At 62.6% G+C, this 19,398-nt stretch overlaps 1 protein-coding gene across 10 annotated transcripts in view; it reads right to left on the bottom strand.

The window, feature by feature from the left end:
* NPHP4 (nephrocystin 4) overlaps positions 1–19,398 on the bottom strand; it is a 116,214-nt gene that overhangs the window by 27,471 nt on the left and 69,345 nt on the right. For 6 of the 10 annotated variants that reach the window (XR_016211317.1, XM_089301561.1, XM_070079390.2 and 3 more), the window contains 5 exons: positions 17,351–17,412; positions 14,582–14,689; positions 13,405–13,559; positions 13,098–13,289; positions 12,236–12,423 (listed from right to left, as the gene is read on the bottom strand). Coding sequence is in view for 8 of the 10 variants with exons in the window: in XM_089301561.1 (XP_089157687.1) it covers positions 12,236–12,423; positions 13,098–13,289; positions 13,405–13,559; positions 14,582–14,689; positions 17,351–17,412 (705 nt within the window). In the remaining 2 variants the exon portion in view is untranslated. The other 4 variants (XR_016211318.1, XM_089301557.1, XM_089301562.1 and 1 more) reach the window with 4 other exon arrangements.

Here is a 19,398-nt window from a genome sequence, read left to right as displayed (position 1 = left end):
CTCCCAGCCCCTCCCAGCACCCTGCTGGGCTCCCGCAGGGAGCACCACCACGGCCACAGCTGCCAGGTCCTTTCAATGCCATCAGTGGTTCACTCACTCAGCAAAGACTGGGCCCCTGCACAGGGCGACGTGGGAGAATGGGACAGACAGGGGCCCTGCCCGTACGGCGCTCAGGGCTCAGTGGGGAGGCCCTGCAGAACCCAAGCGCCCACGCCTCCCCCCTGCTCCGGCACAGTCTGGCCCTCGACTCCTCCCGCTGCAGGCACAGACCTCTGCACTCCTGGTCCAGCTGAGACCAACGGCTCCTCGGCGGCCACCCCAGAGCCCGGGCTCCCCGCAGTCCACGTGCCAGCAGTGCCTCCCCCCCACTCAGAAGACCAAGACGGCGCCGTCCACCAACGGAACTCAGCACGGACCCCGGGGGCAGTGGCACCTTCCGCCTTCACAAACTGCATTCCCGGCTGGCACCCCGCTGCCCCCCGACCCGGCCCCCTCCAGCTCCAAGCCGGGGGCGGGGGGATGCTCTTTCCACAGGCGGGCGGCCTCTTCCACCCCCTCCTCAACCCCCCCCTCTCAGGATCCCATACCTTCTGCTCCGTGCAGGCGCCCACCGTGTCCTCGGACGATGGCAACTGTGGTCCCCACACCCACAGCTCACGAAGGAAGCGCAGCAGCTGTGGGCGGGTGGGCACCGAACAGCTGAGACACCTGCAGATGCCAGACGTCCGCAAGACGACGACGACGGACGAACCACTTGCACAAGGCAGCGCCAGTGGGCAAGACGCCCGGGCTCCAGAGCTGGCTGAGGTCTGGGAGGCCACGCACGGGGGACACACCTAACCTGGACCCCGGGCTGTGGGGGGACACACCTAACCTGGACCCCAGGCTGTGGGGGGACGCACCTAACCTGGACCCCGGGCTGTGGGGGACGCACCTAACCTGGACCCCGGGCTGTGGGGGGACACACCTAACCTGGACCCCGGGCTGTGGGGGGACACACCTAACCTGGACCCCGGGCTGTGGGGGGACACACCTAACCTGGGCCCCGGGCTGTGGGGGACGCACCTAACCTGGACCCCAGGCTGTGGGGGGACACACCTAACCTGGGCCCCGGGCTGTGGGGGGACACACCTAACCTGGACCCTGGCCTGTGGGGGGACGCACCTAACCTGGACCCCAGGCTGTGGGGGGACACACCTAACCTGGGCCCCGGGCTGTGGGGGGACACACCTAACCTGGACCCCGGGCTGTGGGGGGATATACCTAACCTGGACCCCGGGCTGTGGGGGGACGCACCTAACCTGGACCCCGGGCTGTGGGGGGACGCACCTAACCTGGACCCCGGGCTGTGGGGGGACGCACCTAACCTGGACCCCGGGCTGTGGGGGGACGCACCTAACCTGGACCCCGGGCTGTGGGGGGACGCACCTAACCTGGACCCCGGGCTGTGGGGGGACACACCTAACCTGGACCCCGGGCTGTGGGGGACACACCTAACCTGGACCCCGGGCTGTGGGGGACACACCTAACCTGGACCCCGGGCTGTGGGGGGACACACCTAACCTGGACCCCGGGCTGTGGGGGGACACACCTAACCTGGACCCCGGGCTGTGGGGGGACGCACCTAACCTGGACCCCGGGCTGTGGGGGGACACACCTAACCTGGACCCCGGGCTGTGGGGGGACACACCTAACCTGGACCCCGGGCTGTGGGGGGACGCACCTAACCTGGACCCCGGGCTGTGGGGGGACACACCTAACCTGGACCCTGGGCTGTGGGGGACGCACCTAACCTGGACCCCGGGCTGTGGGGGGACGCACCTAACCTGGACCCCGGGCTGTGGGGGACACACCTAACCTGGACCCCGGGCTGTGGGGGACACACCTAACCTGGACCCTGGGCTGTGGGGGGATGCACCTAACCTGGACCCCGGGCTGTGGGGGGACACACCTAACCTGGACCCCGGGCTGTGGGGGGATGCACCTAACCTGGACCCCGGGCTGTGGGGGGATGCACCTAACCTGGACCCCGGGCTGTGGGGGGACGCACCTAACCTGGACCCCGGGCTGTGGGGGGACACACCTAACCTGGGCCCCGGGCTGTGGGGGACACACCTAACCTGGACCCCGGGCTGTGGGGGGACACACCTAACCTGGACCCCAGGCTGTGGGGGGACACACCTAACCTGGGCCCCGGGCTGTGGGGGGACGCACCTAACCTGGACCCCGGGCTGTGGGGGACGCACCTAACCTGGACCCCGGGCTGTGGGGGACGCACCTAACCTGGGCCCCGGGCTGTGGGGGGACACACCTAACCTGGACCCCGGGCTGTGGGGGACGCACCTAACCTGGACCCCGGGCTGTGGGGGGATGCACCTAACCTGGACCCCGGGCTGTGGGGGGACACACCTAACCTGGACCCCGGGCTGTGGGGGGACACACCTAACCTGGACCCTGGGCTGTGGGGGGATGCACCTAACCTGGACCCCGGGCTGTGGGGGGACACACCTAACCTGGGCCCCGGGCTGTGGGGGGATGCACCTAACCTGGACCCCGGGCTGTGGGGGGACGCACCTAACCTGGACCCTGGGCTGTGGGGGGACACACCTAACCTGGACCCTGGGCTACAGCCTGGGAGACCACACAGACAGACACACCTAACCCTGAACTCCATGACACAGAGTGCATCTCTCACGTGCCCTCAGACCAGTAACAAGAACTGGCCATTTTCTGGGCCACAAAGAAAACCTAAACACACTCCATGAAGTGGAAATAAGACAAGTAATATTCTCTGATCACAACGCAATGAACTAGAAGTCACTGTAAAACTTTTATTAAAAAAACCAATTCACAACTTACAAATAACTCCGTCCAAGGGCAAGCGCAAGCAGAAAGCAGCAATGACGGACACGGCACTCGTCTGAGTCAGCAAAACACAAAGAAGCAATCGGAGGACTGAAGGCAGAGTTAGTTACAGAGAGGGAGGCAGAGAGGTCTTCCAGCCGCTGGGTCGCTCCCCAGATGGCCCCAACAGCTGGAGCTGGGCCGATCCAAAGCCAGGAGCCAGGAGCTTCTTCCAGGGCTCCCACGTGGGTGCAGGGGCCCAAGAACTTGGGCCATCCTCTACTGCTTTCCCCGGCCATAGCAGAGAGCTGGGTCGGAAGTGGAGCAGCCGGGACTTGAACCAGTGCCCATATCGGGTGCTGGTGCTGAAGGTGGAGGCCCAGCCTACCACACCACAGGACCAGCCCCTCAATCTGTAAGTTTGACAGAACTCTAACAAAGAAGACAACACGCTCCTGCCACAGAAAACTAACCAGGTGGGAATGCCAGGCAGGCTGACTCCTGACACAGCAGGAACACCGTGGATGACAGGTGCGACGCTGAGCCGCAGGCCACATCCCGTGTGAGCCAGGAACGGTCTGCATGGTGTTTGTTGGAAGAGGAGGAGGAGGAGTCGTCAACAGAGATCACACATGACCCAGAAAGCCTAAAATATTTACCGTCCAGCCCTTAAGACACAACAGTTGGTCTAATGGAACAAAGCAGAAAGTCCGTAAATATGTCTTTTTAAGAGGTGGCAGATGCTAGTGGGTCTCTCGAGTCGCCCGGAAAAGGCGGGGTTGTCAGCAGACGGCAGTGGGTTCCACAGCTCCCACCACGCGGCAACGTCGGTCCCAGGTCCATCAGAACCCTGAACATAAGCACGGAGCCTGCAAGTCCAAACAAAACACGGGACTGGCACAGAAAAATAAGAAACTAATGAAAACTCTAAATCCACGCTAGAAAGAGACCCAGGAAGAAGGCACCCAGGCCCCGGCCTGCGGGAAGCACCAACTCTCGGGGGCACCAACTCTTCAGAGAAACAGCCGGACCCAGCCCGAGGCAGGGGAAGCACAGGACGAGCTGGGACATCCCAGAGGCTCCCAAGGGCTCCCCTGGCCAGACGAGGGATGACGTGTGCACCAAACGCAGGAGTGGGAGTCTGGCAGGACAGCTAAGACCCCATGTGGCACCCACCTCCCACGACAGAGCACCCGGATTCAAGCCCCGCCCCACTTCTGATTCCAGCCTCCCACAAACACATGTCCTAGGATACAGCAGCGTACGGCTCACGTACTTGTGTCCTGCCACCCACCTGGGAGCCCTAGACTGAGCTCAAGTACTTGGGTCCTGCCACCCACCTGGGAGCCCTAGACTGAGCTCCAGTACTTGGGTCCTGCCACCCACACGGGAGATGCAGACTGAGTTCTGGTCTCCTGGCTTCAGTCCCAATGCTTGCGGACATTTGAGCAGTGAACCAAGGGATGGAAGGTCTGTCTGTCTCTGTGTCCCTCTCCTTCAAATAAATAAAAAACTAATTAAAACAAGCTTTAAATAGTAATAATGTATCATAACACAAAGCATAAATAGGGGCCGGGGCTGTGGCGCAGCAGGTTAACGCCCTGGCCTGAAGCACTGGCATCCCACATGGGTGCCGGTTCCAGTCCCAGCTGCTCCTCTTCCCTTCCAGCTCTCTGCTATGCCTGGGAAAGCAGCAGAAGATGGCCCAGGTCCTTGGGCCCCTGCACCCACGTGGGAGACCAGGAAGAAGCTCCTGGCTCCTGGCTTCAGATCGGCGCAGCTCTGGCCGTTGCGTTCACTTCTAGGGAGTGAACCAGCGGATGGAAGACCACTCTCTCTCTGTCTCTACCTCTCTCTGTAACTCTGACTTTCAAATAAATAAAATAAATCTTTTAAAAAAAAGGCATAAATAGATACCCAAGAGATGACAACGATACCCAGAACACACATACACAGAAACCTGACAGCTACAGCCCCAGCAGCCACACAGGAGTGAACCACAACCACACCACCTTCTCACCACCTTTAGCCGACAGCAGGAAGGTGTTCCGCACCCATCTGTCTTCGCGGGGGCGAACACAGGGTCATCCCCGGTCGACAAGGGAAAACCCTTCACAGAAGGATGGCAGCAAAGCCGTGAGACCCACCAAGACGGAGAGAAAAGCTTCCCAGTGAAGCTCCGATCGACACGACGCAGTTACTACAGGAGCTCTCAGGCCGGGGAGCAAGGGTCTGCCTGGCCCCGAAAGCCCTCCTTCAGCGCCAAGGGAAAAACTCTGCTCAGGAAACACGGAGACGGTCTAGGCGTGTGCTGCCCGAGGGCCCCGTCCACGCACACGGCCCCGTCCACACGCGTGTACCCTCCAGCCGTGACCCCCACGTGTAACCGCTACGTGGGCTGAAGCAACAAGGCAGGCACAACCCAGGGACGCAGACACGGCACGTGGGACGCTCCACAGACGACTCGCTCGGCTTCCTCAAGCAGCCGGCGTCTGGAGAGAGACCGCGGGAGACCGTTCTGGATGGAACAGGCCACCAAGTTGCCACAGGAACCTGGACGGAGTCGAGCGCCAGACCAGAAAGACGCGCGGGGAAGCGCGGCGACTTCACCGTGGGACGGCTGCCGTCTTACATGCGCTAGAAGTGCGCCTGCGTGAGGTCCACGGAACACGGAGCTAGCAGGTGTTCATCTGGGTCCCAAAAAACCTGAAGCCCGTGCACAGCTCTCCCTCCACATGATCTTTTGTGAACTTGGTGAAGACTCCTAGCAGAAAGGGATTTCAATGTTTTGCACCAAATAAACTTATCTTCACCTCCTACCCCATGAACATCTGCATTCTTAGCCTCGAGAGGCCTGTGGCAAGTAGAGCGGTGCAGGGGACCAGGCCTGCAGCCGAGGCGCCAACGACGGGGGCGGGGGGAGTAACTAAAGCCAGCATCCCACCACATGCCAGCATGAAGCCTGCAGCTGGCGACACGAGGGACTGGGGTCCACTCAGGAGGAGCCAGGCCAGGCAGGACTGCGCGGCACCGTGGAGCTGGGTCCCGGCTGCGCGGGCCCGGGCGGGCGGGCAGGCAGGCAAGTGCTCCTCGGGTCAGTGCCCCGGCTGACCCAGGACTCAGCGACTTCACTCTGAGGAAGACTGTGCTAGACAAGACCCAAGAGGGACAAGCTAGAAACACAAGCCCAGGTCAGAAGCAAACGCTATGAAAAGGAAAGATGTGGAGGACAGGGACCAGAGCAAGCAGACCAAACCACCACTCCTGGAAAAAAACGAGATGACAGGAAGACATGCTGCTCAGAACCCCAAACACCACATACACTGGGAGCCAGCCCAGAGCACACACGGCTGCCCCAGGCCCACAGGGCACAGCTGCTCCAGCCCCACAGGGCACACGGCTGCCCCAGCCCCACAGGCCACGGGCTGCCCCAGCCCCACAGGCCACGGCTGCACCAGCACCACAGGGCACAGCTGCCCCAGCCCCACAGGGCACACGGCTGCCCCAGCCCCACAGGGCACAGCTGCTCCAGCCCCACAGGGCACACGGCTGCCCCAGCCCCACAGGGCACAGCTGCCCCAGCCCCACAGGGCACACGGCTGCCCCAGCCCCACAGGGCATACAGCTGCCCCAGCCCCACAGGGCACACGGCTGCCCCAGCACCACAGGGCACAGCTGCCCCAGCCCCACAGGGCACACGGCTGCCCCAGCCCCACAGGGCATACAGCTGCCCCAGCCCCACAGGGCACACGGCTGCCCCAGCACCACAGGGCACAGCTGCCCCAGCCCCACAGGGCACACGGCTGCCCCAGCCCCACAGGGCATACAGCTGCCCCAGCCCCACAGGGCACACGGCTGCCCCAGCACCACAGGCCACGGCTGCCCCAGCACCACAGGGCACGGCTGCTCCAGGCCCACAGGCCACGGCTGCCCCAGCACCACAGGGCACACGGCTGCTCCAGGCCCACAGGCCACGGCTGCCCCAGCCCCACAGGCCATGAACTCCAGAGCTTCAGTTCTGACCACTGTAGTTTCTCCCTCACTGGGCCAGGGAGGCAGGGCTTCGGCGCGAGCCTGCAAGGGCTCTGCCAAGACAGCAGCGGCTCCGATGCCGCCTCCTGGGAGTGACTCTGTCTCCAGACAAGGCCCGGCCTGGAGCGGCTCGAGCCTCACCCACGCAGACAGCCGAGTGCCCACAGCAGCAGCGCCTGGACCTGAGGACGCCTCTGAGCCGCCTCGGGGGCTGGCTTTCCAAGCGCGGTGGGCGTGGGCCGGGGCTCGCAATAGAGAACAGGAGCCTCCACCCAACTCACACAGAGACAGAAACCCACTCCAGGCGATTCTGGACCTGGGTGTACACAGAAAATTTAACACAAACGCCCAGAATTATGTTTAAGACTCTAAGGAGACACACTACTAGTCTCTGTGCAGCGTACACTGTGGTTATGGTAGCGGCTTGCCTTTCCATCCTGGAAATCGTCTTCCATTAAAATTAAGTCCATTTATCATTGTTTTCCTTTTTATAGTTTTATTTGTTTTGTTGATCTTAGAGGTAGAGAGAGGAGAGAGACAGAGAGAGCTCCCACCCGCTGGTTCACTGTCCAAGTGCCCACGAGCGCTGGGCTGGGACCAGGCCAAAGCCAGGAGCTGGGAACCCCGCTGGGGCCTCCCAGTGGGTGGCAGGGACCCGACGCCATGAGCCATCGCCTGCTGCTCCCAGGTGCACACTAGCAGGAAGCTAGAGTGGGGAGTGGGAGCCAAGACTCGAACCCAGGATCTCTGGTACGGGACGGGCGTCCTACGCGGAGTCTTAACTGCAGCTCCAGGCCCTGCTCCTGGCGTGACATCTCCACAACACAAGCACAGCCGTGGAAGGACACTCAGCGGGCAGCGCCTCGTCAAAACGAAACACTTCCGCCCCGCAAGCACACTGCTGAGGGAACGAAGACAGCAAGCCGCAACCAGCAGGAAGAATACACGCAAAACACACACCTGGCGAAGGGCTGCATCCAAAACACACACAGACACCTATGTGAACAGGCACCACGTGGACAAGGCATGAAGGACAGGACCTGCACGCCAGTCATCAGGTTCCCACACGCCAAGTGCCCACCAGCGTGGCCAAGATCCAAATCCTGACAACACCAAATGCCAGCGAGGACCAGGGCAACAAGACCGCTCACTCACGGCTGCTGGGACTGCAACACGGCACGGACCTGGGCGGTCCGGTGGCTTCCTACAAAGCCGAGCACATCCTTACTGGGTGAGCCAGCAAGACGTTCCTTGGTATTGGCCCCAGAGAGCCAAAACCCAAAGTCCACTCAAAATCCTGCACCCAGATGTTCACAGCAGCTTTACCCGTGACTGCCTAGGACCCGAAGCAGCCGCGGCGCCATCCCACTGGTGCAGAGATAAACGCACCACGGCACATGACGCGACGGCACGTTTGCAGCAGCAGGAAGAAATGAGCTGTGAGACACAAAAAGACAGGGAGGAACTTAAAATGCACATTGCTAAGGGAACGCAGCCAATCTGAAAAGGCTACCTTCTGTCTGCTTCCAACCACACAGCACTCTGCTCAGGCGCTGTGTGCGCACACGTGCGCACGCGTGTGTACGTGTGTGTGCGCACGTGTATGGGTGTGCGCATGTGCGTGTGTGTACATGTTTTAAGATAAATAAAATGAATGGTTAAAAATTTTTTTAAAGATCGGTGGTTGGGGCCGGCGCCACGGCTCACTAGGCTAATCCTCCGCCTTGCGGCGCCGGCACACCGGGTTCTAGTCCCGGTCGGGGCGCCGGATTCTGTCCCGGTTGCCCCTCTTCCAGGCCAGCTCTCTGCTGTGGCCAGGGAGTGCAGTGGAGGATGGCCCAGGTGCTTGGGCCCTGCACCTCATGGGAGACCAGGAGAAGCACCTGGCTCCTGCCATCGGATCAGCGTGGTGCGCCGGCCGTGGCAGCCATTGGAGGGTGAACCAACGGCAAAGGAAGACCTTTCTCTCTGTCTCTCTCTCTCACTGTCCACTCTGCCTGTCAAAAAAAAAAAAAAAAAAGATTAAAGATCGGTGGTTGGCAGGGGAGGGACAGGCCGGGCCGAGCACAAAGGGCCCGAGGGCAGTGACAAGGCGACTACACATCTGTCAGACGCCCAGGCCGCACGACGCAGAGGGAGCTGCAGGATAACCTGACTTAACACACCAGGAGGGCTCATCAGGTCTAACAACCGGGCCACACCAGTAAGAAAAACTCATTCTGTTACTTTCATTTTTATTTTTGGTCTCCAACTTGAGAATTTTGGACTTTGAATTCTAATTCATAATGACAAGAAAATCTGACTTTCGAGTCTAATTTCTTTGGGCTCCAACATGAAAGAACTTTAACTTCCCTCTGGGAGACCCGTCACAGGAAAGGGCTGGTGTTCAAGGCAGAAGCAGCCCTGCGTGGCCGGCTGACGCGCGCCCCACGGCCGTGGTCAAACCTCGCCACAGAACCTCTGAGGCGCCAGACCGGACAGAAAAACAGGGCCAATCTGGAAGGGGAGCAGAACGGGAGATGCGTGTTCAGTGAGGGACAGAGAAGCCTTGAAACGCACTCATCACCCTGGCCCACGCCAGCGCTCCTGGGGAGGGCAGCCACAGCACCCCGCCAAGTCCCAGGTGGAGGGGAGAAGGAGAGGCCTGCTCTGGGAGGGGACCCCATGCGGCTGGACACCTCCTCCCTGAGGACGACGGCCACGCCCCGGAGGGCCTGCGCTTAGCAGTGAAGGGCGGGCAGCTGCCAAAGGCAACCCCAGGAAAGATGCAAAGGAAGCCCTCCCGGGCCGCACCCTGGCTAGAGCAGGTAGGGAGGGGGTGGGCCTGGGCTGCCCAGCCCCACGCGCTCCTTTCCAGAGGTCGCTGGAGTCCCAGACGAGCTTCCTGGCGCGCAGGGAGGTGACCGCGCCGCCCGCACCCAGCCCTCCGTCCACCTGCACCAAAGCCGTCCCGCACGAGCTGGCGCTGGCACGCGCACCACGCTCCCGCCGCGGCTGCAGCACAGAAAATGACGACAGGACTCTGGTCCTGGGCTCTGGGCGCTCACGCTCGCTGCACCGTTTCTTTCCTTGACTTTGTTGGATGTTCCTGCTTCTCCCCAGGACGTCTGGAGCTGAACAACGAGGCCGTCAGCTAGAAATCCCTTCCTCCTCCCACCCAGGCGTTCAGACGACGCGTTTCCCTGACCGCGGTCTTCCTGCACCTTGTAAACTACGATGTCGTTCATCACACGCGACATTGCTTTGCCACAGTTCTAGGCGGTCGTTTCTATCTTGATTCCGCACTGACCCAGGGAATGATTACAAGCGTGTTTTAGGATCTCACGACAGCAGGCTGGAGCCTTTGGGAAGAGGACCGGCGGAGTCCTGAGCGGCGGCACCGGGCGTGAGCTGTCAGAGTCAGATGTGATCTGGGAAGAGGACCGGCGGAGTCCTGAGCGGCGGCACCGGGCGCGAGCTGTCAGAGTCAGATGGGATGCGGATTCCCTGGCATCGCTGGCACTGCTCAGTGATCTAAACCCACAAAGGTCCCACCCTTCCGAGCTGTGCTCAAAAACAATGCAGCCTCCAAGCCGAAAGCACAGTTGTCTAAGGTCACCTTTGAAACCATTCCCTCCTGTGTGAGTGCGCAGCCTATCAGCCTGCCAAGGGGCACGTCCAGGCCCCTCTGACTACGGCCCCTCCACCTGTCCCGACACACTCTCCTTCACGTCTGCAGGCTATGGCGCTGGCAGCTCACAGGCCCAGGATCGCTACTTCCTAGTGAATTATTCTCCCAGAGACGACTAAGCAGCCTCCTTATCCCAGCCCTGCACGTACCTACCTGCTCTGCTCATTTGTCTCATGCTAACATTTTTAAGCTGCTTCCTTTCAGAACTTTTTTTTTAAGATTTATCGACTTATTTGTTAGTTCATTTGAAAGACAGAGCAAGAGGGAGAGAACTCTTCCACCCACTGGATCACTCCCCAGATGGCCACAACAACCACGTCTGGGCCAGCAACTTCTATCCTGGTCTCCCACGTGGGTGCAGGGGCCCAAGGGCGGGGGCCGTCGCCCACTGCCTTCCCAGGCCACAGCAGGAAGCTGGATCAGAAGAGCCTGGCGCTCTGACGCGGGATTCAGGAGTCACAGCAGCGGCTTCACCTGCCGCACCGCGCGGCCCACCCGGGGTCAGTGTTCTGAAAAGCTTTCCCACCTCGAGACGGCAGCAGCCCCAAGTCTGCTCGGTCCCTCACGAGGGACATCACCGGCCAGAGAGGGAAGACACCACCAGTAACAGGACAACGCGTCCAAGGCGTTTCCACCTGCGGTTTGGACCCACTTGCTCACAGCGAAGCCTGCGAGGGGGCCTTCCCAGCGCTCAGAAACTCAGAGAACAAAGGGAGGAGTGAGGCCCTGCCCTGCCCGTCCTACACAAACGGCTCACAAGGGGAAGCATCCCGCTGACAGCCAAGAACGTGCCCTCCAAGTCCAGGTGCAACCCTGGGTGAGTCACTGACCCCTCGGCGACGGCCAACGCCGTGCCGGCCACGGGGATTCCTGACAAAGGCAACACCGCACATCCGAGGGCGTGGGCATCCGGCCCAGCAGTTACGATGCCCACCTTCCACATCACCGGGTTTGGCACCAGGCCCCAGCCAGTGCCTCCAGCTTCCTGCTAACGCAGACCCTGGCAGGCAGAGGGGCGGCTCAGCCTCCCACAGAACACACTCAAGTCCAGCTCCTAGCTCCCAGCTTCCGCCTGGCCCAGCCTGCTGTTGCAGACATTTGGGCAGTGAACTGGAAAATGGGAGATTCTCTCTCTCTCTCTCTCTCTCTCTCTAATAAATAATTCCTTTTATACAAATTGTACAAACGGAACATACATCTGATCACACACCTTGCTCTAACTTCCAATTTACAGGAAACAAGGGACAGAGGCACACTCGGAATACCAAGGGAAAAACAGAGGCGGGCGGTGGCCCTGCCATGGTCGGGGCTTCAACTGCAAGGCAGGGACCTCCCAAAGGGCTTCAAAAAGTCCACGGAGAATTAAAGGAATTAAAGGCCTGGCTTACAGTGGTGCAAAGGAACCGGAGGTCCACGAGCTTTTCAAAGCACGCACTTCCTGAAGCCCTCACCCACTAGAAACACTTCCAGGTGAAATGACGCAGAGCCGGGACTGGCTTCAACCAGCACTGTCTGGGGTGGGCGGGGTGGGGGGGGCACTGGAGCTGCGCACACGGTGACTGACGCACCCGGGTATTCTCTCCGGTTCTCGGGTTCCAGCGTTCCACACACGGTTTTTAAAGGTGGAATTAAAGAGTCGGAAAGCGGGGTGCAGGACTTCCTGCATTCGCCACGCGCACCAGCACTCACCAGCCTCGGAGGAGCCGTCTTTATTCTCCAGGACGAGGATGTGGGTCAGGGAGCCCGAGCTGGCCTTCCCAGCCTCGTCCAGCCTGACCAGCTGCAGCCGTGGTGTTGTCACGGGTGGGAAGCGGTAGAACTGGAAGGTGAAATACACAGTCTTTGGCCATGGTGTTCCTGGGCAGTCCTGGGCCACTCTGAATCCAACAACAGCTCTGAATTAATCAGGCGTCCAGAGGAGAGAACACCCACAGGCAGTCCCTGGGGCCCGTGGGCAAGAGCAGCCTTCCTGGGGCCTCCGGGAGCTGGCCAGACGTCAGCCTGCTTCCGGGGCCCTGGTGCTGCCAGCTGGGGACGCCACGGCCAGCGTCACATCAGCACCCGAGAACTGGGCGACACACCACGGTGGGGCTCATTGATCATTATTTATTTGAAGGGCAGGGAGACAGAGCAAGCTCCCGCTGCTGGTCACTCCCCAGTGCCTTCATGGCCGGGGCTGGGCCGTGCCAATGCCAGGAGCCCGGAGCTCCATCCAGGTCTCCCACCTGGCTGGCAGGGACTCAGCCGCTTCTTGGGGCTTGAATTAGCAGGCAGCTGGAGTCGGGAGCCAGAACCGAACCCAGGCACAGGCATGTCAACCGGCAGGTGAACTGCCCGCGCATGCGCACACCAATTCAGACTCCCAGACGGAGCAAAGCAGGGCTCACAGCCGTCAGGACGGCTCTGGGCGGGGCCTGGCCAAAATGAAATAGAACAGCCGCACTCTGAGCCAGCAAGACCGGGAGAGAGAGCTCTGCCGCTCCACCCCGACGGGGTCCCCCTCCAACTCAGGGCGCCGGCGCTGCACTCTGCTCAGACGCCAACCCCTCACCTGCTGAAGGCGAGGAACTGGAACACGATCTCGTTGCCCTGCAGACAATCTGATTCTTCCTTCTGGGGGTTAAACTTCACGGGCGCTGTGGGACTGACCGCTTCGGCAGGCTGCTTGTTGGAGTCCAGGATCTCGGGGAAGCCGGCGGACTGCAGGAGCGCCATGGAGGCTCTCGAGAGCTGGCTTCCAGAACTGTGAGAGACAGGCCTCGGGCAGCCCAGGGAAGGGCGGCCGCGACCGCAGGCCAGCAGGCCGTGCTCCGGCCGTGACACCTGCCCGAGCCCGCCCCTCCCACACCGCACCTCACCTCCGGGTCTGGGGCCCCAGGACAACCGGGAGATGCGCGGGGGTGAAGGGCAGCTCCTGCAACTGCTCGGCATCTGCCGCTCCCAGGAGCGAGGCCGGCCGGCTCAGGTCAGCTTCCAGGTGAGAGATGCTGGCCTCCGTCGGGGGGAGCCCCTGCTGAACACAGCACGGCCTCTGGTGAGGCTCTCACCCGGCAACGCCACGGAGTCGCCACGGCCGCCAGCTCTGGCCACCACACACAGCAGCACGGTCTCACAGCAGTTTCAGGCAAACACTGAGTAATTATGGCGTAAGTCTGTCCATGCAGGAGTTGGGACGCAGTTACACCAAGAAACCCATTGTTGCCTGAACGTCAGAGTTAACCGGGCAGCCTGTGTATCACAGGGCAGCGAGCAGCGGGAAGGAGCCCGTACGCGGGAGACGGGGAACTGACACCCAGACAAGTCACTGGAGAGGGACGGAGGCTCCCGCGACACCCAGGCGAACCACAGCCGCGCCACAGGCTGGTGGGCGGGGCCTGAGCATTCTCGCCCTCACTTGCACCCGTGCCCACGCCCGTCGCGCCAGGCAGGGGGCGTCCACCACAGGGCAGGCTTGGGGTGTAGCCGGCTCTCTGCAGCCGGGCCCCTGGGCTTCCAGTCGCAGCTGGAACAGGGCACCACTCGCCCGGGGTCAGCCCAGTATGTCACGGGGTGCCCGGAAGAAGACGGGCCAGCTCGTCACAGACGTGTGGGCCCCAGGCAGTGGACTCGGGCACCGCGCAGGTTTGCCGGTTTCCACGGGGCTCCTTCTGCTGAGCCAGAGGTGCGGGCTGCAGGCAGACTGGGAACGCAGCAAACTCCCCACGGTCGGCGGCAGCACAGGCCTGCCTCACCATCAGCCCGGCCCCACCGGGCGTCCCGGGACGGCACGCAGAGCCCGGCCTCAGCCTCTGCTCGCGGTGCCACGGAAGCTTTGCCTTCCTCTGCACAGACATCCGGAGGCGGAGTGACTTCGCTTCCCCAGGCGCTGTGGCAAGAACTCGAAAGGCCACATCCTTCCTTGTTCCCAGAGACAGATGGCGGCAAATGTCTGAGTGGGGAGCAAGCACTTCCCACCCGAATCCTACACCCCCCCACCGTGAGGCCAGCAAGGGCGCCGTCACCTCAGCGAGACTCCCAGCAGAAGGGCGCACTTACGGCGGGGGCCGGGGAGAGCCGAGAGCCGTCCACCTGCTGGCAAGGGGGCTTGGCTGAGCAGGGCCGAGTCAGGGACCGTGGGGACGCCGCCAGCTGGGAGAGCGACAGCTGGAAGAGAACAGAGCGTGGGTGACGTGATCCGACCCACCCGCCATTCGCGAGGCCACTCCCACGTGGGCAGAGCGTGGGTGACGTGATCCGACCCACCACCATTCGCGAGGCCCCTCCCACGTGGGCAGCGTGGGTGACGTGATCTGACCCACCCGCCATTCACGAGGCCCCTCCCACGTGGGCAGAGCGTGGGTGACATGATCCGACCCACCACCATTCACGAGGCCCCTCCCACACGGGCAGAGCGTAGGTGACGTGATCCAACCCACCCACCATTCGCGAGGCCCCTCCCACGTGGGCAGAATGTGGGTGACGTGATCCGACACACCACCATTCACGAGGCCCCTCCCACGTGGGCAGAGCGTGGGTGACGTGATCCGACCCACCACCATTCGCGAGGCCCCTCCCACGTGGGCAGAATGTGGGTGACGTGATCCGACCCGCCGCCATTCGCGAGGCCCCTCCCACGTGGGCAGAGCGTGGGTGACGTGATCCGACCCGCCACCATTCGCGAGGCCCCTCCCCGTGGGCGCACTGGCGCAAGCCCATCCAGCCACGGGCTGCCCTGGGACCCAGGTGGCCCCTAAACTTCCTTCCCTTCCGAAGAGCTCACCAGGAAAAGCAGGGGGAGGAAGAGGCTGCTCTCTGACCTCCCTGGACAGTGGCCACCTGCGCTGCCATCAGATGGACGTCCCTGCTGAGTGGCTGACCACACTGGTGGCCACACAACTCCACCACCTCAACACATGTGGCCGCAGACAAGCCAGCTGCCCTCTGCTGGCCTCAGCCTCTCCCCTGCACAGTGGGGATCACCGTGGGACTAATGAGCAGTCACACCAGGTGCCGGCGCCGTACCCCACAAATGCTACACAAAGACCCTGGGGGGCCGGCACTGTGGCACACGAGAAGCCGCCACCTGCCACGCCAGCATCCCACGTGGTGCCAGTCAGGCCCCAGCTGCTCCACTTCCCATCCAGCTCCCTCCTAAAGGGCCTGAGACAGCAGCGGAAGACGGCCCAAGCACTTGAGCCCCTGCACCCACATGGGAGACCCGGATGGAGTCCCGGGCTCCTGGCTTCGGCCCGGCCCAGGCATTCAAGGAACAAACCAGCAGGCAGAAGACCTCCCTGTCTCTCCTTGTCTGTCTGTCACTACTCTTTTCACGTGAATAAAATCAATCTCCGTAAGAAAATTCAAGACTGCTGAGGAGGGACCCGCGCTGCCCTGAAGCCACACGGCAAGCCCTGGACTCTGGGGCCAGCACACAGCGCCACTCGATGTCCACGGTCCACAGGCACAGCTGGCCCAAAGGCGGGGCTGGCACACAGAAGGACCCAGTAGCTGAACACGTGTGTGGGGAGAGCCGCTTCAAGCCCTGGGGGGGTGGGGGGGCCTGGGCAGCGGAGATCTTCACGGCTGCTCAGTCCCCCCCGACCCCACAAGCCGCCTGAGCGTTCCTGCTCTCTGGAGTGGCAGGAGCTGCTGCGTGGTCTCTGATCACTACGGGTAGCCTGGAAACTGCTACGGGAAACAGGCTCGTGGGCGGCGGGGGGCTGGGGGCGGTGCCCAGACGGCATCCTTAGGTGAACAGGACACTCACTGGTGACCCGGTTCCCAGCCTGCCCCTTGGCCATTCAGGCCGCGTCCTACAGACGGCCTCGCGCACAGGATTATTCGTTTCTGGAAAGCCAATCTCCAGGGCGAGGATGGCAAAGTCACCAGGAGGAACGAGTAAACTCCAACCCCGCTGGAAACCACGCGGCCGAGGCCAGCCTGGAGCCAGGTGAGCGCCCCGGGGCAGCTCGGCACTCAGCCTCGGTGGCCGGCCAACAGCCTAGCTACAAAGAGCCTTTCTCTGCACTCGGGAAACGCCAGCCCCTGGGGACAGTCCCCAGCTGACACGCTCCGGCAACGTGCTGCGTCCCAGGTGGTGCCTGGCCCTGGCTGCTCTCCTGCCCAACATCTGGGAGAGGGAGGGGGAAGAGCCGATCACAGCGTCTCTTGGGGGAGAAACAGAGGCTGCCGGTCCGTCAGGAGTGTCCCCGGGAGACAGGACTGCCAGGGACGACAGAGCACTTGGAAGAAGCGCAGGAACCTGCGTTCGATAACACGCTGGGGGTCACGGGCAGCCGGCAGGACGTGGGTATGGGAAGAACACACTGCAAGACAGAATGGGAGACCACAGACGTGCCCACCTGCGCAGCCAGTGGGCCCCTCCCAGCCGCAGGACAGCTCCCCTTAAACACACAGAGCCGGCGCTGCGGCACAGTGGGCTAAACCTCCGCCTGCAGTGCCGGCATCCCACATGGGCGCTGATGCCTGTCCTGGCTGCTCCACTTCCAATCCAGTCTCTGCTGTGGCCTGGGAAAGCAGCAGAAGGTGGCCCAAGTGCTTGGGCCCTGCACCCATGTGGGAGACCTGGAAGAAGCTCCTGGCTCCTGGCTTTGGATCGGCTCAGCTCCGGCTGTTGCAGCCATTTGGGGAGGGAACCAGCGGATGGAAGACCTTTCTCTCTGTCTCTCCCTCTGTCTGTAACTCTACTTCTCAAATAAATAAAGTCTTTAAACACACACGCACACACACACACACACACACACACAGCACGTGCTCACACGTCTGTGGAGCTCCTGGAGCAGGCCTCGGTGGGCCCTGACTTACCCCTGGTCCCACAGGCGAGTCCTGGGTGGCAGCGGGACCCTGGGCTGCTGACGCTGGCGGGCCTGGGAGGAAGCACAGGGACAGGGGTGGGGGCCGTGAGCCTCTGTGGGCCCAGCAAGGCCAGGTCTTCACTCATCGCCCCACCCGGGCAGTCAGAGGTGCTCAGCGGAGCTTGCCAGTGGGAGCCCAGCAGGAGCGAGGACGCGGTCCACAGCCTGGCAGCTTCTAAGGACCCCCCGCAGCTCCTCCCCAGCACTGCCCGGAAGAATGGACACGAGCTGGCCCACGCTGCACCCCACCATGCTCCTCCGGGGGGCTCCAGCGGGCTCAGTGACCCACAACATCCTCTGGACACTTCCAGGTTCCCTACCACGGCCCCGCACGGCTTCTCCGTCCTCCCGTCGCTCAGCCGTCCCTGCCCCAGAAAAGCCCAGGCCTGCTGCTTGCCTGCCGAGTGCATCTGGCTTGGGCACCGCTGCTGCTTGAAGTGAGACAGCAGCGAGGCAGCCGGCCGGGCTCACGGCCCCGCTGATGCCCACTACGCACAGTCCACTCCCCAGGTACAGCTCGCTGCTCCAGGAGGCCGCCCTCCTGCACGCAGGCCCAGGGAGGGCGGAGCTGAGACCGGGAATGACCTCCACACCTGCTTCCCGTGGAGGGAGCAGCCCCCTCCCGCGGGAGCCATCTGCACCTGCCAGGTTCTGTCACAGCAGAGAGGACCAAGGACAGGCTGGGGGGCCTGTGTCTGTGATGCGTCCACGCCTCCACCAGGACAAAAACCTCAACGCTCAAGCAGCCCCCGGGCTCCTAACGGCTGCACACGGGTCCCCGGCACCACTGAGGTCTCCTCCAGCATCCTGTGGTCATACGACAGTGCCAACATCTGCTTGTGCCCGCCCCGCCACTGCCTCACTCCACAGCAGGGGCTGCTCCAGCGAGACCCCACACGCACCCTGAGGGGGCCACCTCCACCCTCCCCAAGGCCAGCACGTGGCCAGCATCGCCTGCTGGGATGGCGGGAGCTCCCCCTCAGGTCCAGAGCCTGGATCTCCAGCCCTGGCGTCCACGCCCCGCCTGGCTCATGGCACTGACCTTGGTGACAGGAGTCTGTCCACCACGAGCAGAGCTCACCCCCGGCGAGCAGCCTGAGAAATCGATTCCCCAGAGACCTGCCCCACTTCCTGTCACCCTCAGTGCCTGGCGCCCTTCCTCCCACGTGGCCCACGTCTACTGTGAAACTCCAAACGAGTGCGTCTCTCCCAGGAGTCCCTGCGTCCCCACAGCACACTCGGTACCCTCTGACCAAGGGAACACGGCAGAGGGCTTTGACTTACATGCCGTGCACTCTGCACAGAGAACACCAGCAACTTCCTGGCCCACCCCAGCCGCAACACACCAAGACTGTCGACGGAGGAGGACTCAGACACATCAGGCGCCACCCTAAACCCAGCTCTGCTAGACCCACCCACCGGAGCCAGCACGCCAGCCAAGCCTCTTCCAGCGGCTCCCAGAACCCACAAGAAGGGGCTGCAGGCTCAGCCCTACCAAGGGCTCGCTATGGGGGTGGGGCGCAGGGAGAGCAGGCGGAGCCCCCCACCTCCCGTGGTCCCACTGTCCACCCGGCAGGCACCGCTCACAGGGCAGCCACCCCCTGGGCTGGGCCTGCTCACCCAGCCCGGCGCCCCCTAACAAGCCAAGTTCCTGTGAAACACCTGTGACAAAGGGGCCTGCGGTTCCAGAAACAGGGTCACGGACTTGGCAGGGAGCCGGCAAACCAGCGAGCGAGCGTGGCCTCCCCAGGAGACATCATCTCACTGGGAGCAAGACGCAGACGCAGGATCTGCTGGGCCCAGCTGTCCTCAAGCTGCGGCCTCCCCCCAGGCCCCTGGAGCAGCCCCGAGGACGGACCGCAAAGGCAGCGGGCGGGCTCCACTTCGCTCCACCTGAAATGGGGACTGAAAACTCGACAGGCTGATGCTGGCAACGAGGGAGAAATTGCAGAAATGGCCCCATTATCTTCAGCTAAGAGAAAGGTGCACTCAGGAGCC

Source organism: Oryctolagus cuniculus, chromosome 7, assembly GCF_051225735.1.
Source record: "Oryctolagus cuniculus isolate XC-2025 breed Fujian yellow rabbit chromosome 7, ASM5122573v1, whole genome shotgun sequence".
Taxonomy (NCBI): domain Eukaryota; kingdom Metazoa; phylum Chordata; class Mammalia; order Lagomorpha; family Leporidae; genus Oryctolagus; species Oryctolagus cuniculus.
Note: the sequence above shows the minus strand (reverse complement) of the source record. Positions and strands in the feature narration are given on the sequence as shown.